This window comes from Peromyscus californicus, unplaced genomic scaffold, assembly GCF_007827085.1.
Source record: "Peromyscus californicus insignis strain IS unplaced genomic scaffold, ASM782708v3 Scaffold_14__1_contigs__length_90479793_seg_2, whole genome shotgun sequence".
Classification (NCBI taxonomy): Eukaryota; Metazoa; Chordata; class Mammalia; order Rodentia; family Cricetidae; genus Peromyscus; species Peromyscus californicus.
This window is the reverse complement of record NW_026294436.1, coordinates 19,910,959-19,924,413: the sequence shown is the minus strand read 5'-3', so window position 1 is coordinate 19,924,413 and position 13,455 is coordinate 19,910,959. Positions and strand designations below refer to the sequence as shown.

The 13,455-nt window shown below is 52.4% G+C and overlaps 1 protein-coding gene across 17 annotated transcripts in view; it reads right to left on the bottom strand.

The window, feature by feature from the left end:
- Positions 1-13,455, bottom strand: part of Plekha6 (pleckstrin homology domain containing A6) — a 141,873-nt gene that overhangs the window by 5,764 nt on the left and 122,654 nt on the right. For 16 of the 17 annotated variants that reach the window (XM_052736943.1, XM_052736946.1, XM_052736947.1 and 13 more), the window contains 10 exons: positions 12,898-12,993; positions 11,524-11,635; positions 11,108-11,247; positions 10,033-10,182; positions 8,687-8,816; positions 8,430-8,536; positions 5,413-5,589; positions 3,737-3,904; positions 3,521-3,654; positions 2,895-3,040 (listed from right to left, as the gene is read on the bottom strand). In XM_052736943.1, the coding sequence (XP_052592903.1) occupies positions 2,895-3,040; positions 3,521-3,654; positions 3,737-3,904; positions 5,413-5,589; positions 8,430-8,536; positions 8,687-8,816; positions 10,033-10,182; positions 11,108-11,247; positions 11,524-11,635; positions 12,898-12,993 (1,360 nt within the window). The remainder of the gene's footprint in view (positions 1-2,894; positions 3,041-3,520; positions 3,655-3,736; positions 3,905-5,412; positions 5,590-8,429; positions 8,537-8,686; positions 8,817-10,032; positions 10,183-11,107; positions 11,248-11,523; positions 11,636-12,897; positions 12,994-13,455) is intronic. The other variant, XR_008217897.1, reaches the window with a different exon arrangement.

Genomic DNA, 13,455 nt, shown 5'->3' with positions numbered 1-13,455 from the left:
AAAAACCCAGCAAGTAGGCAAGAAGACTCCCTGGGAAGCCAAACAGATGTTATAACATCTGCCTAATGAGGCTCTTGCAACCGACATGCAGAGTCCTGTGGAGTCCAGGCATTGTTATTCACAATTCTAATAGGTCTTGACCTATCTGCGTTCTGACCCACAGATTGGAAATGGGGGCTGGAAAAGGGGGAGGAAGAGGTGCAGCTCTAAGAAGGACACGTGAAGAGAACCCCTTTTATGAAAAGTAGAGATAACATGTAAGTTACAGAGATCACACTTAGTTACAGAGAGAGCCACACGGAGGGATTGCAGCTCCTCAGGGAAATGCCTTCAACAGAAGTCAGGAGCATAAGGGTATTGAGAGCAGTAACTGAGGAAGAAAAAGGTGGTTATGTGAATATTATCTCTCTAAGGAAACAGACATGCTAAGCATATATTAAGACTATATCCACTGAAGCAAGTTAACTTCAGATGTGTAGCAAGTACATATTGGACAGGTGTGGTACTACAATGTATGCACATCTGCGTGCGTGAGTAGCCACATACATCTTTCATCTCTCACCTTGTACACAGACTTGTTCACAGTGCTACAGAGTGTACACTGTGCACAACATATGGGATAGGCCTCAGCGCGCACACACACACACACACACACACACACACACACACACACACACACACACACAGAGTGTTCCTATATTTGCTCTCAAACATTCCCTCTACCTACATACCAATCATCTGAACACACACAGACACACATCTGCAAACATTACCACATACAGACGCTGTACACGACATCTGTGCCAGGTGCACAGATTCAGAAATGCCGCGTCTTCTCACAGGATACACACTGAACAGCAGGGAGCAGCCAGGTAGACTTGCAAGACAGAGCACTCCTCACTGATTATACTGTCCCCGGAACACACACCCTTTTAGCTCTATACGCCACGCCTGCTGTTCTTGGGACCTATGCCCAGATGTTCTCCCTCCTAGTGTCCTGGGTATGAACCTACGCCCACACTGCATGTGCCCAGGACCAGCCTTGCTCTGGGGCCTCTGGGCCATGGGCCAATGATAGCAGGGTCAGCGGGCTAGGTCTGAGGTCTGGCCCTACCATAGCCATTTTTTGAATTGTTGGGGGTTTTGGCAGAAGCACAGTGACCATTTGCTTTCAGCACACAGACCCTGAAATGTAAGCCCAAGTGTCGTCAGGAAAAATTCGATAGGCCCTAGAGGTTTGTTTTCATGAAACCTGGGCTTTTGGGTAACAGTGGAGAAAGCCAGGTGCATGGCAGGCCTGAGGGGAAGTTTTTAAGCACTGGGGGTGCTGCCCTCTTGAAACAGGAAGTGCCTTCTGCCCCAAGCATGTGGAATTTTGGTTCAAGTTCAATTTAGGTTCAAGTTCCACTAGTAACTAAAGTAAGGGGAGGTCAGAGGAGGCCTCCCTGGCCGCCACCAAACTGGTTCGGCTGCCTTAGCTGCAGGAAAGGAGATGGTCCCTCCTGACTCAGGCCAGCCTGTGGAGAGCCTGTCCCAGGAGCACCTGCAGCCTACAGCGCTCTCCCAGCCCTTCATCCTGAAGTTCATCACTCCCTAAATGACAGCAGGCTCTCGAGGGTTAACTGATGTCTTCTTTGTTGTGATTACAACCCTCTGGTTGTAATGTGCATGTAGAGAGTTAGAGACAGAACGGACGGTTCTTCATTGCGGCTCCAGCTCTTACTGATTCAAACAGGTCTACCCGCATCCCAGCATCCCAGCATCCCAGCATCCCAGCATCCCAGCATCCCAGCATCCCAGCACCGCCATTGTTACGGCACTCAAACCCCAGCTCTGTGTGAGGGGCTGCCACTGGCTGCTTCTGACCCTTGCACTGTCTGAACTGAAGGTAAGTGTTTTGGATTTTGCCAGCGAGGAAATGGAGGCTCAGAATGCCGTTTGTCACCAACACAAAGCACCACCCCTTCCACGGTGCTCCTGCCTCGTCAGGACTGCCGTAACTGTGGCCTGTGACCTGGCCTCTCTCATTTCTACTGGCCACCTTAAGCCGTGACTGATTTCATGTCATTCCTCCTAACTGTGGTCACCAAAGTTCACTGGTGGCCGTGGTGGTGCACCCCAATAATCCCAGCACTCAGGAGCCTAAGCAGGAAGATCGAGAGTTCCAGGCAAGGCTGGGCTGCATAGCCAGACCCTGTCTCAAAAACAAAACAAAATTAAATGCTCCTACTATGCGGGGATGAGCTAACTACTGCCTTACCTGCCCTCCCATTCCTACAGACTCCCCTTCATTCAAAGGCCGGCTGCATCCCCCTCCTCCGGGATGCTACTCTAGTCTGTGGAAGTTAATCCCGGTGACCTCAACACTATGACATTTAAGTGGAACTCTTGTGTCGGGTGTGAGGCCACGTCTTCCTCCTCTCCTCTTAGTGAATTTTCGTGGAGAGGGATTGGCTCTCAAGTCCTCAGCTGCTTTTCCATTTAGTCACCTTTCCGTGGTTCTGTTTGCACGGAGCAGGGAAGAAAATCAGGAGGAAACCTGAACACCTGGCCTTCTCACCCGGATAGGGGGGCAAACACGCCCTGTGCTTCCCAAGGATGCTCCATCCATTTCTCCTCTCCATGCCTTTCCAGGGGCAGATGGCTCTGAGTTCCCTGCAGCCTCTGACGGCTCCTCTATAAAGCAGCTGTGAGCATCCGTGAGAGCTGAGCCCCTGGAGGCCAGACACTCTGGCCCCTCTGTGCTGAGCCTAGCACAGACCCAGTGGCTTAGTGAATGCTCACGACGGTGACCTGGCATCTCTCTGAGCCTGTCCCCCCCTGGCACACTGCACTTCCTCCCCTACACCTGGTCAGCTGGCGTCCCTGGCGGAGCGAGGCCCAGCCCCTCTCACCAGACAGCATGCGGCCCCTGCGGGAGGCCTCGGTCGCCAGGGCACAGGAGATTTCAATCCGCTTCTCCTGCTCCTGCAGCTGGCTCTCTGAGTCCTGGGGCACGTCCACAGAGTCCCCCTCGCCGATGGGCACCACGTTCTGCATACTGAGGAGGCACAGACACACAGACATGGAGGGAGAGGACAGCATGGTCCAATTGGCTTGGGGTGGTCTGCAGCTGAGGTTGGCGGGGAGGGCCAGGGGCCTTTGAGTATGCAGCCTCTGGTGCCCAGCAAGGCTGTCCCTAGGAGCGAGGGAGACCCTGGCGAGACTGTTGGGATCCCTACCCTCGATGTTTTCAAACGAATTTTCAAAAGTTCAAGTGAACATGTGGGGCAGCCTCGAAGGGAGGGAGGGATGAGCTGAGGCACCCTCCATTTTGTGCACAAGCCCAGCAGGTCTTTCTGGGGCCCAGAGGCAGCATCCTCATTTCTGCCCGAAGCCTGGATACAGTCTGCTGCCCTTGGCCACTGCTTCTATTTTCTCTACCCCGGGGAGGCAAGGTGCCAGTCACCAAGACATCTAGCAGCCTAGGAACTTAGGTGCAGGGAGGGCAGCGGGATGGAGGCTGGCCTAGGCCTATCACCTGGATTTGGCAATGAGCGTCTTGATCCTCTCCACTTTCCTCTGCTTCTCCTTCAACTCCTCGGGGCTCAAGGGGGTGTCTGGTTCCAGGTCAATGTACCGTTCAGGAATGAGGACTTTGTCTGGAGTGGAGAGCTGCGGAGGAGGGCCTGAGGTTACCACCTGCACCCCCTCCCTGGCCACCGCCCTCCCTCAGCCCCATCCTGAATCCACTCACCTCCTTACTGATGTCCACGTGATAATGCTGAGGTTCCAGCTCCATTTTGCGAAGCCGGGCAATTTCCTCCCGTGGTGTCTCATAGGCCTGGCCACCAGGTTCCTCGGCCCTCAGGGCTGCCTCCAGGTTGGAGATGTCCACTTCGTGGATGCTGCGGTGACGGCGCACCTGGGGGGATAGCACTGTCATGACCACATCTCTTCTACCCATGTCTCCCTCCAGGCAGGTCTTACTATTCCTGTATCCTTGCCGCTGACGAGCATCCTTGGCCAGGCTCCCACCGGCCTGCGCTGCACGGCTACCTCCTTCCTCTCTGTTCCCAACACCTGCCCACAGCGAGGCCCAGAGGCACAACCTCATTACTATCAGTGCTCACTCCTGTACTTACACCTTGGGCAGTAGAAGCAGTGTGTCCCATATTGATTTCTTTTGTTTGTTTGGTTGGTTGGTTCGGTTTTTTTCTGAGACAGGGTTTCTCTGTGTCGCTTTGGAGCCTGTCCTGGATCTCGCTCTGTAGACCAGGCTGGCCTGGAACTCACAGAGATCCGCCTGCCTCTGCCTCCCCAGTGCTGGGATTAAAGATGTGCACCACCTCTGGCCAGCACCATATTGATTTCTAATAGTCTCAAGCTGTGGAAGCTCTGAACTCTTGACTTGAGCAAAACTGTATGAAGGTAGGATTTGCATCCAACTTCTTCTCTATTTCTGAAACTTACTGTAGAGAAAAGGTAAGCAGCTGCCTTGGCTACAGCCACCTCTGCGCTTAGAGCTGTGAGACCCAGCAAGCTCTCTGTTTCTCTTGACTTGATCTGCCTATCTCTAAAACAGGGGTGACAGATTTGAAGTCACTGATGGGGCTAAATGAAGGGATATAGACGGCTCCGTGAACAGCGCCTGCCCGGGAGCTACTATGGCTGTCCTCAGGGCACCCAGGCCAATGCTCACTACACAGAAGGTGCCCAGAATCACATGGAAGTGACAGCTCTTTCTACATGATGGATTTTGCACTATTCTCTACCAAATTAACTTTCTGCTTTTTTTTTTTTTTTTTTTGAGACAGGGTTTCTTTGTGTAGCTTTGCGCCTTTCCTGGAACTCACGCTGTAGACCAGGCTGGCCTCGAACTCACAGAGATCCGCCTGCCTCTGCCTCCCGAGTGCTGGGATTAAAGGCGTGTGCCACCACCGCCCGGCAACTTTCTGCTTTTTAATTGTGTGTGTGTGTGTGTGTGTGTGTGTGTGTGTGTAAGCGCATGTACATATAGTGTGTTTGTGGGTGCCTGCTGAGGCCAGAAGAGGGTTTGGGATCTCCTTAATTAGAAGGAGGCAGTTGTGAACCACCTGATGTGAGTACCAGGAACTGAACTCCAGTCCTCTGTAAGAGCAGCAAGTGCTCTCAAACACTAAATGAATTTTTGAATACTTCATTTCAGCAAAAACATTTATCTTTTTTTTTTTTTGGCATTACTTTTCATTAAACATAAAGCAGAAACATGGGTTGAAGGAATTCTATGCAGGGTGTGTGTGTGTGTGTGTGGGGGGGGGGGTATCCCAGGAGCCCTGCTAAGTTCTGCTTGGTCTCTCTTTCAAGCTCCCTGGCCCAGGCTGGCCATGGGCAGAGAGCAGCAGTATGGACAGATGGCAGACTCAGGCCTGTGGGCAGCTGGGAGGACATTACCACTTTGTAGGCAGGCCGGGCGCTAGGTTCAGGAGCTGGGCTGGCTGGGAGCTGCAGGCTCCTCCGCTTTTCCTTCATGGAGCCACTCTGGTGCCGCCTCATCCGGTCGATCTGCTCCTCCACGCTCATCTTCACCTTGCCCTCTCCAGAGAACACAGCACTCTTGGGGCGCTCTTGCTGTAGTGAGGAAACAAGGCTCGGCCAGGTGCTCCCCGCCCCACCAGGTTGCCTATTGCTCCAAGTGCCCCAAATATTCCTTCTGCAGGTAGCCTGCCCATAGAGGGCTGAACAATGGTTCCAGAAAAACATGTCAAATTTATTCCGGCCCCTGGTGCCTGCAAAGGTGATTTTATTTGGAAACATGAGATCATCCTGAATCAGAGCTGACTTGGATCTGACAGCAACTGTCCTTGTAAAAGGCAGAAAAGATGACAACATGGAGCAGAAAGGGTGATGAAGATGGAGTCAGAAGCTAGACTGATTCACCTACATGCAAACAAACATCAAGTCCGATTAGCTGGATCCACACGTAGGAGGGAGGCTGGACGGACCCTCCCTCTACACCAGCAGCAGCGACAACCCACCCTGCCAGCGCCTGCATTCTGGACTCCACACACAAACCAAGAACAGAGTTCTGTTGTTTGCAGCTGCATAGGACATGGTGATTTGTTTCAGGAGCCCCGGGAAGCCTATAAAGACTGGGATACTAGGAAATGGGGTGCTAAGAAATACTTAGCATAGCAGAAGAGACTTCAGAATCAAGAAATGTGGAGAGGCCGGGAGAATTTTAAGGTGAACAATGAGGAAAAAAAAAACCCTAGATTTCGTTGGTAGAAATGGGGACTTCAAAATGATTCTGGTGAGCTCATCAAGCATCTCGGGGTCAGAAATAGTGATGGGCCACCCAAGAAGGCTTTGAAGAGATCCCACAATGGACAGCATGGATCCCTTTAAATCTAGCAGGGCCATGTGTGCTTTTGAGAACACTATTAGAACCAACTCTGCCCGTTTGTGGATAAAATGAGGATGTGGAGAAAAAGCTATCCGATTTCTGGGCATGACAGAGGCAAGAAATTGACTAACAGAGCTTCTTAGCTACAAATGCCAGGTTCCCCGCCCCAGAAAAGGTAGGCTGACCCTGAACGAAAAGCCCTGGCTACGGAAAGACCAGTCTGGCACCAAGGGCTGGTAGAACCTTCACCTACCCACAGGCAGGACAGTGAGCCCCAGAAGACTATCCGCAGGCCCTAGGATCCAAGGCTATAGCTCAGAGGTACAGCATTTGGCCAGCATGCACAGCGCTCTGAGGTCTGATCTCAGCACTGGCAAACAACAACTTGCTTGAGGTTGGAGATCCTTTTATTCCTTCTAATTCTCCTTTGGGACAAGAACGATGATCTTGGAGCCAGGGAGCTAGCTCAGCAGCTGAGAGTGCCAGCTGTGCAAGACAAATGACCCAAGTTCGATCCCTGGAGCCCACACAAAAGGCTGGATGTGGTGGCAGTCACCTGGAACCCCAGCACTACCACCCTGAAATGCAAGTCAGAGACGGGGGAATCACCTGGGAGTTCACAGGCCAGCAACAGAGCGAGACTCTGCCTAACAAGGTGGAAGGTGAGGACTGGTTCCTAAAAGTTGTCCTCTGATCTCCACACATGTATCATGGCACACACACACACACACACACACACACACACACACACACACGATGAAAAAGTAAATAAATTCTTAAAAAGATGATCATAACAAACACAATCTAGAGTCCCATGCACACCTGCTAGACAGGATCCCAATGATGAGTTATGGGACTTACCTTCCTTGTGTGGGGTGGGGGTGCATGTGTGCACACATTTGTGTGAGGATGCACTCACTTGTGCATGCATGTGTGGAGGCTGGAGACTGATTCCAACGGTCTCCCTCTACTTCTCCTCACCTTGCTTTTTGAGGCAGGGTCTCTCACTGAACCCAGAGCTCACTGTTTTGGCTGGCAGTGAGTCCCCTGGCTATGTCTGTCTTTATACCCCCAAAGGTGGCTTTCCGGCCTGGCTTTTACAAGGATATTGGGAATCTGAACTCAGGTTCTCAGGCTTGCAAAGCAAGAACTTTACCCACTGAGCCCTCTCTCCAATCCTGTCTGTCTTTGTTTCTTGAGACAGGATCTCATTCTGTGATCTAGGCTGGCCTAGAACTCACTGTGCATCCTCAGCCTCTCAAGTCCTGGGGGTATAGGCATGAGTCATCGTGCCTGGCTGGAGATGTGGGGCTTCTGAGCTAATAATAGTTAGATGAGATTTTAGTACTAAGGTTAATGATGTCATGAGTTGAGATTTTGGGGTTCCTGGAATAGAAGGAGTACTTTTTCAAGAGGAATGGCATGAAATTTGGCACTATAGTTGTTGAATAGTGATCCCCAAAAGATATGTCTAAACCATAGCCCCTTAGGCCTGAGACTATGCCCCTTTTTGGAAACAGGTTTCTACGGTTGTAATTACGAATCTGAAGATGAGGTTATCATGAATTTAGGGACCCCAAATCCAATGAGGAGTGTCCCTTTAAGAAAAGGAGAGGACATACAGAGAAGGTGATGTCAGAGTCATCTGATGGATACTAAGCCCGGTGGGGAAACACTATTCACCAGGAGAGGCCTGGAACAGTCTCTCAGCTTTCCAAAGGAGCCAACACTGGTACTTCTGGCCTCCAAACTGGAAGCATAAAGTTGTGTTGTTTTAAGCCACTAGGCATGTGTGGTGATGTGTTAATTTCCAGGAGCCCTCGGGAACTAACAGCACACTGCACTCTGGCCTCTGTTCTCCCTACTACATCCTATCCTGCCAACAGCATGCTATGACAATGTTAAACACGCTCAGGTATTTACCATGCTCCTCTTCCTTGACCCTTGACATGTCTATGAAGGACCATTCTTCCTCCCACGTGTTCTACCTCCCTCCCTAGCTCTAGGTCTTAAGTGGTCATGACCACTGGGCACAATCGCTCAGAGCCTGCAGGCATGCACTTACCCGTGAGGAGAGGCCATTGGTGAGTCCATTGGTAGTCCTTCTCATTACTGCTGATGGAGTCATCTCTTCCTCAGCAGGAGATTTTGTCCGAGGGGGCACGATGCCAACTACAGTGAGATAGAGCAGACAGAGGGCCTTGTGGGAAGCAGGGGAGAAGCGTGGTTGCTCTCTCCACTGAGGCCGAGGGTGGGTGAGCATCTCCTTCAGCACGAGGGAGTACCTTCGCCTTACTTAGGCCAGTGTGGGCTGAAACATACCTTTGTTGAGAGCTGCTTGTTTCTCTGCCTCCACCTCTTGTCTGGTGGGCACAAGGCTGATGTCTCTGGGGGTGTCCAGGGGTGATGTCTGGTCGGGGTCTTTCTTGTTTGGCTCATAGCCTGTTTTGGGCTGGGAAGGAGGGATGAAAAGATGGCTGGTGTTAGGGTGGATGCTAGATCTGGCCTCCTTAATGCCTTCTTTCAAATCCTCTACGATACAGAGAGCAGGGAACTCGCACAGGTGCTAGCTAGCTCGTAGTGGGCAAGGGTGGCTCTTACCTATGTGTCACAGACTGTGCTCTCTCGGGAATGAGAGCCAAGAAGGGTTTCATTTTAGGCTAATCAGAGAGGTCCTTGCCCAACCCAGGTGTCTTGGAAAGCTTGAAGAAGCACAGACTGTCTGTGGGCTCTGGATCATAGGAGGAGTCACCAGAGGGGGCCACAAATCCTAGGGTCTCTGAGGATCCTGCTGGGATTTGTGCAGACTAGGCAAAAAGAACCAGGTGGCTGGCCCTTGATACCAGGATTCCAGGGACGTGAAAAAGGCATTTATTTGCTTGTGGGTTTGCAGAGCTATGAGGCCTCAGACAGCTTCTGTGCACCCCCTTCCTACTGTACAGCCAAAGAGTCTAAGCCTCACTGAAAATTCAGAAAATAAGAAATAAGGCTAGAATATGAAACCATAGCAATCGCCCAGCCAGAAGCCCGGGCGATAGGCAAGTCTTGTCCATTTCTTGGTGTACCAGCTACAGGCAATGCCAACTCTTCTGCCTGTCTTACTGGCAAGGCCTCAGCTACACAAACTACATATAACGGAGTCTGGATAGACCATGGGTCTCCCAACAACATACAACCAAGTCCAAGTCTCATTGTCTACCTCTTTGTCCTGACTAAGGACCCAGGTGAGAAGCCCACAGGGGAGATGAGGGCCAGTGTCCTTCCTTACAGACTAGAGGCTCGTGAGACCCAGCGAGATCAAGACAGAGGCAGCGAGAACATGAGAGGACTGGGGTCTGAGGTGGGCAAGGGACAGGAAGGGCCTGGGATGGCCCTGGGGAAGGTGTCACTCCATGTCCTTTGGTTTAGTCTCGGTGGTAGGGCTCTGCACCCTCAGCCATTAGATGCTCGTGAGCCAGGGTTGGGGAGGATTGTAACTCGCTTTCCATTGTTCACAGGAAGCAAAAGGGAAGATGGCCTGTGAGACTGTTACCCAAGGAGGGCCCAGGAGAAATAGAGCTTTGTGGAAATGCGTGGGAAAACAAGCCCAGTGCCCTACAGTGCCCCTCCCCGGGTCTTTGTCCCACACCGCACCGTCCCACCCTCCAAACCCCAAGGATGCTGGGTACCTGACCCCTGGCTGTCTCGACACTGTGATGCCAGGAAGGGGAGTTGGGGTATGGCCAGAAGCGGCTCTCACTAGGGAGTGGAGGGACCGTGGGAGGAGAGTCCAAGGGGACGTAGGCTTTGGGGAGGGGCGGCCGAGGTGGGCCAGGTTCCTGAGGCAGAGAGAAGCCAGAGCATTAGGAGGAAGGAGAGCGGCCACTGTGACAGCAGAAGAGAGAGTTAGCAGGAGCCAGACAGTCTCATCCTATGACATGCCCCAGGCCCGGGCACCCCACCCCAACCCTGGCCGGGCAGAGCTCCACACCCACTGGCAGCCCTCTGCCTGGCCTGTAGGCCCTCCTCAACGGAGCCCCTCCTGCCCACCTCTCCACCTCTCTCCCTGCTTTTCCAAAGCTCCCTCAGCACCGCCTCGCCATCACGCCAGGACTTTCCCATTCTGTATCTCGGCCTCTACCTCTCTTGCCTGTACTCCATTCGGCCTCTCCCTATCCAGACACACCCTGGTCCCATTTAAGCTCCACTCTCCCCTTCTTTGGAGTACCGGAGTCTGTAGAGTCTGAACCACGTGACTCATTACTGATACGCCACCCACGTCTCCCATAGGTTATAGCCTACTGTGAGCTGGTCCCTGCTGGATGCTGGCTCTCTGAACGAAGGGCCTCGGGGGCCTGCCTGGGTACTTTTCAAAGAGCTTCATTCCACCCACGAACGCTAACACTGACTGACTGACTGACTAGCAAATAGCTCCCTGTGCTGACCCTCAACCCCCCTCACCTCGGGACACTCCTGATTTATATTCCCACCAAGTAGAGGGGAATCTTTGGAAGTCATCTCGGGTCTCAGGAAGACTTCCTTGTGAGGCAGCTATATTTAAATGACAGGTGGAGACGGGAGTGGGTGCAACGGAAATCCCAAGGAAAGGTCATAAAACTGCCAGGAGAACAGTTCCTAGATACCGTGAACCCAGACACTAGGATGGGGCCCCCGGGGAAGAGGTGGGGAGACTCTGTGCCCTTTCCGGTGGTCAGGGTCTAGCCTTCCTGCCCCCATCGATCCTGTACTGTTTCCCCAGCTTACCTCGCTGGACCCTGGCTTGGTTGGAGATCCCTGAGAACCAGACACCATTGAAAAGGGGCTCAGGGGACTGGTAAGGCTGGCAGAGCTGAGGGGGCTGGCTGGGCTGTTGGAGCTATATGTGGTTGAGGGGCCGAGTCCTCCTGGAGAAACAGAAGAGAGGGGTAATGAGTGGAGGATGGTGAGGCGGGGTGTGCACATGGGGACAGGGATGGAGGAGGCAGGGAAGGCACCCGCAGGTGTTAGGGTCAACGCTGGCTCCTAAGAGGTCCTCGAGGCAGCGGACAGAGCACCGAGGTGACACCACAGCCTCTGAAGTGTCAGAGCCCTGGGCTCAGGGACAGCTCTAAGGTCACGTGTGGGTCCTTTAGCGGGAGTTGGCCGGGATGCGACGAGAGCCCGGGGATGGAGGTGCCTACCTCTGTGCTTGGCTGTGTCCGTACCCCGAGACGGGTTGTTCTTCCTCAGCCCTTCCATCACGTCTTGGATCCTCCAGATCTCCTTCTGAATTTGCCGACTGAGCACCTCATTCTGAAAGAGCCGCAGAGTGCCTTAGGATATGCCCGGCCTGCCCTCGGCCTGGACCCCTCTGATCAGGAGGTTTTGGAATCCCCGTGTTCCTGCACACACACCCCTCTCCAGCATACATATCTTTCTTATGGGAAGTCTCTGCCTCTTTAGCTAATATAAAATTGTGTCCCCCCAAAAAAGCCAAGGCCTCAGAAGCAAGAATGAGGAACCCCTACTGAACCTCCATGGGGGACCAGGGGACATTTCCCGTTTTCCATGGGGCAAGACTTTCCAGTGTTTTTTTTTTTTTTTGTTTGTCATGAGCTACATTCTACTACAGCTCACATTCTGACATTTAACAGCTGCCACTTATTCTGTGTGCCTCGGTAGCAGGCGCCACTCCAAATGCTTTGTGTGTACTAACTCATCTTGGCTGCAGGACTCCTCACCAAGGTACCGAGAGGCAGTGGTTCCTGCTTCGGAGAGGAGACAGGAGACTGAGGAAGCCGCACAGCCAGGGTCTAAGGATGGGTCTTTCTGAGCCAGGAGTTGGTGCTCTTGACCACGGCCCTCCTCCCTCCTAAAATGTGTGCATTTAAAGTGCAGCTGGACCTTGGGATGTGGTAGCAGTATCTGGGTCCTCTGGGTCCCCACTTTTACCCTGCCCACCCCAAGGTAAGGAGGTGAATTTTGTCATCAGGAGAAAATCAGGGTGTTAACTGTATCTGAGGAACAGAGCTTGCAAAACCAAAGAGAAGAAGCAGGGCTTGGCCATACAAAAGACAGGGGAGAAAAAAATAACATAAACCAGAAGTCTCCAACATCTACCCCCGTCCTCCAAGCCCCAGAAGAGAAGCTCTGTTGCTCCTAAAGCCACAGAGACAGCTCCTGCACTGCCAGCTTTTCCAGTGTCTTGGGAGGTATTTATATCCACATATCTGTTTTTAAATCCTTTCAGCCACAGAATATCCTGCTTCTAACCTAAGTCTCTTGCCTCATTAGCTCCAGCCCCTGTGAGTTGAGAATATTCTCATGCTGTCTTCAGCCTAAAAGTATAGCCTTCAGTGGCCCGAGTCAATCTGTTCTTCCTTATCTCTCCTCTCTCCTTCTCTCTCCTCTCTCTCTCCCGCCTCGTCCATCTCAGGACCAGCTCCTTGTCTTATACTGAAATGGCTGAATCAAGAAAGGCAACCACTTTGTTGTCCTTTGCCACAGAGGACAAGGGAAGGGGCAGAGCACATCTTGCCCCTCCCTCCCATGCTTAGGCACCCCCCCCCTTTCACCTGGATGTCCAAGTTGAGCTGTTCCCAGAGGTCTTCATGTAGGGCAGAGACCTCAGACTCGAGGTTCTCATACACCACTGTGCTGTTGGTCAGAGCCTGCAGGGGGAGAGGATTACCAAATGTGATAGTTCATCTCGACTGGATTTAAAATCACCGTGGACACACACCTCTGGGTGTGCCTGTGAAGGTGTTTCCGGGGAGGAGTAACTGGGTAGGGACGATGTATGTGGCGCCATCACACAGGCTTGGGTCCGGGATTGAATATAAAGGGCATGGTGAGCTGAGCACCCCAATCCATCTCCGCTTCCTGACCGTGGGTACAAGTGACCAGCTGCCCTGCACTCCTGCCCACCATACCCTCCCCACAATGGCAGGTGTGTTCCTTCAAACTGTGAGTCAAAAATCCCTTCCTCAATGTGCTGATTTGCTGTGGGATGTCTTTCCGTATGCTGTGAATATGTGTGGCTCCCATTGGATAATAAATAAAACTGCTTTGGCCTATGGCAAGGCAGCTTAGAGGCAGGTGCGAAATCCAAGCAGAGATATAGAGAGAAGAAG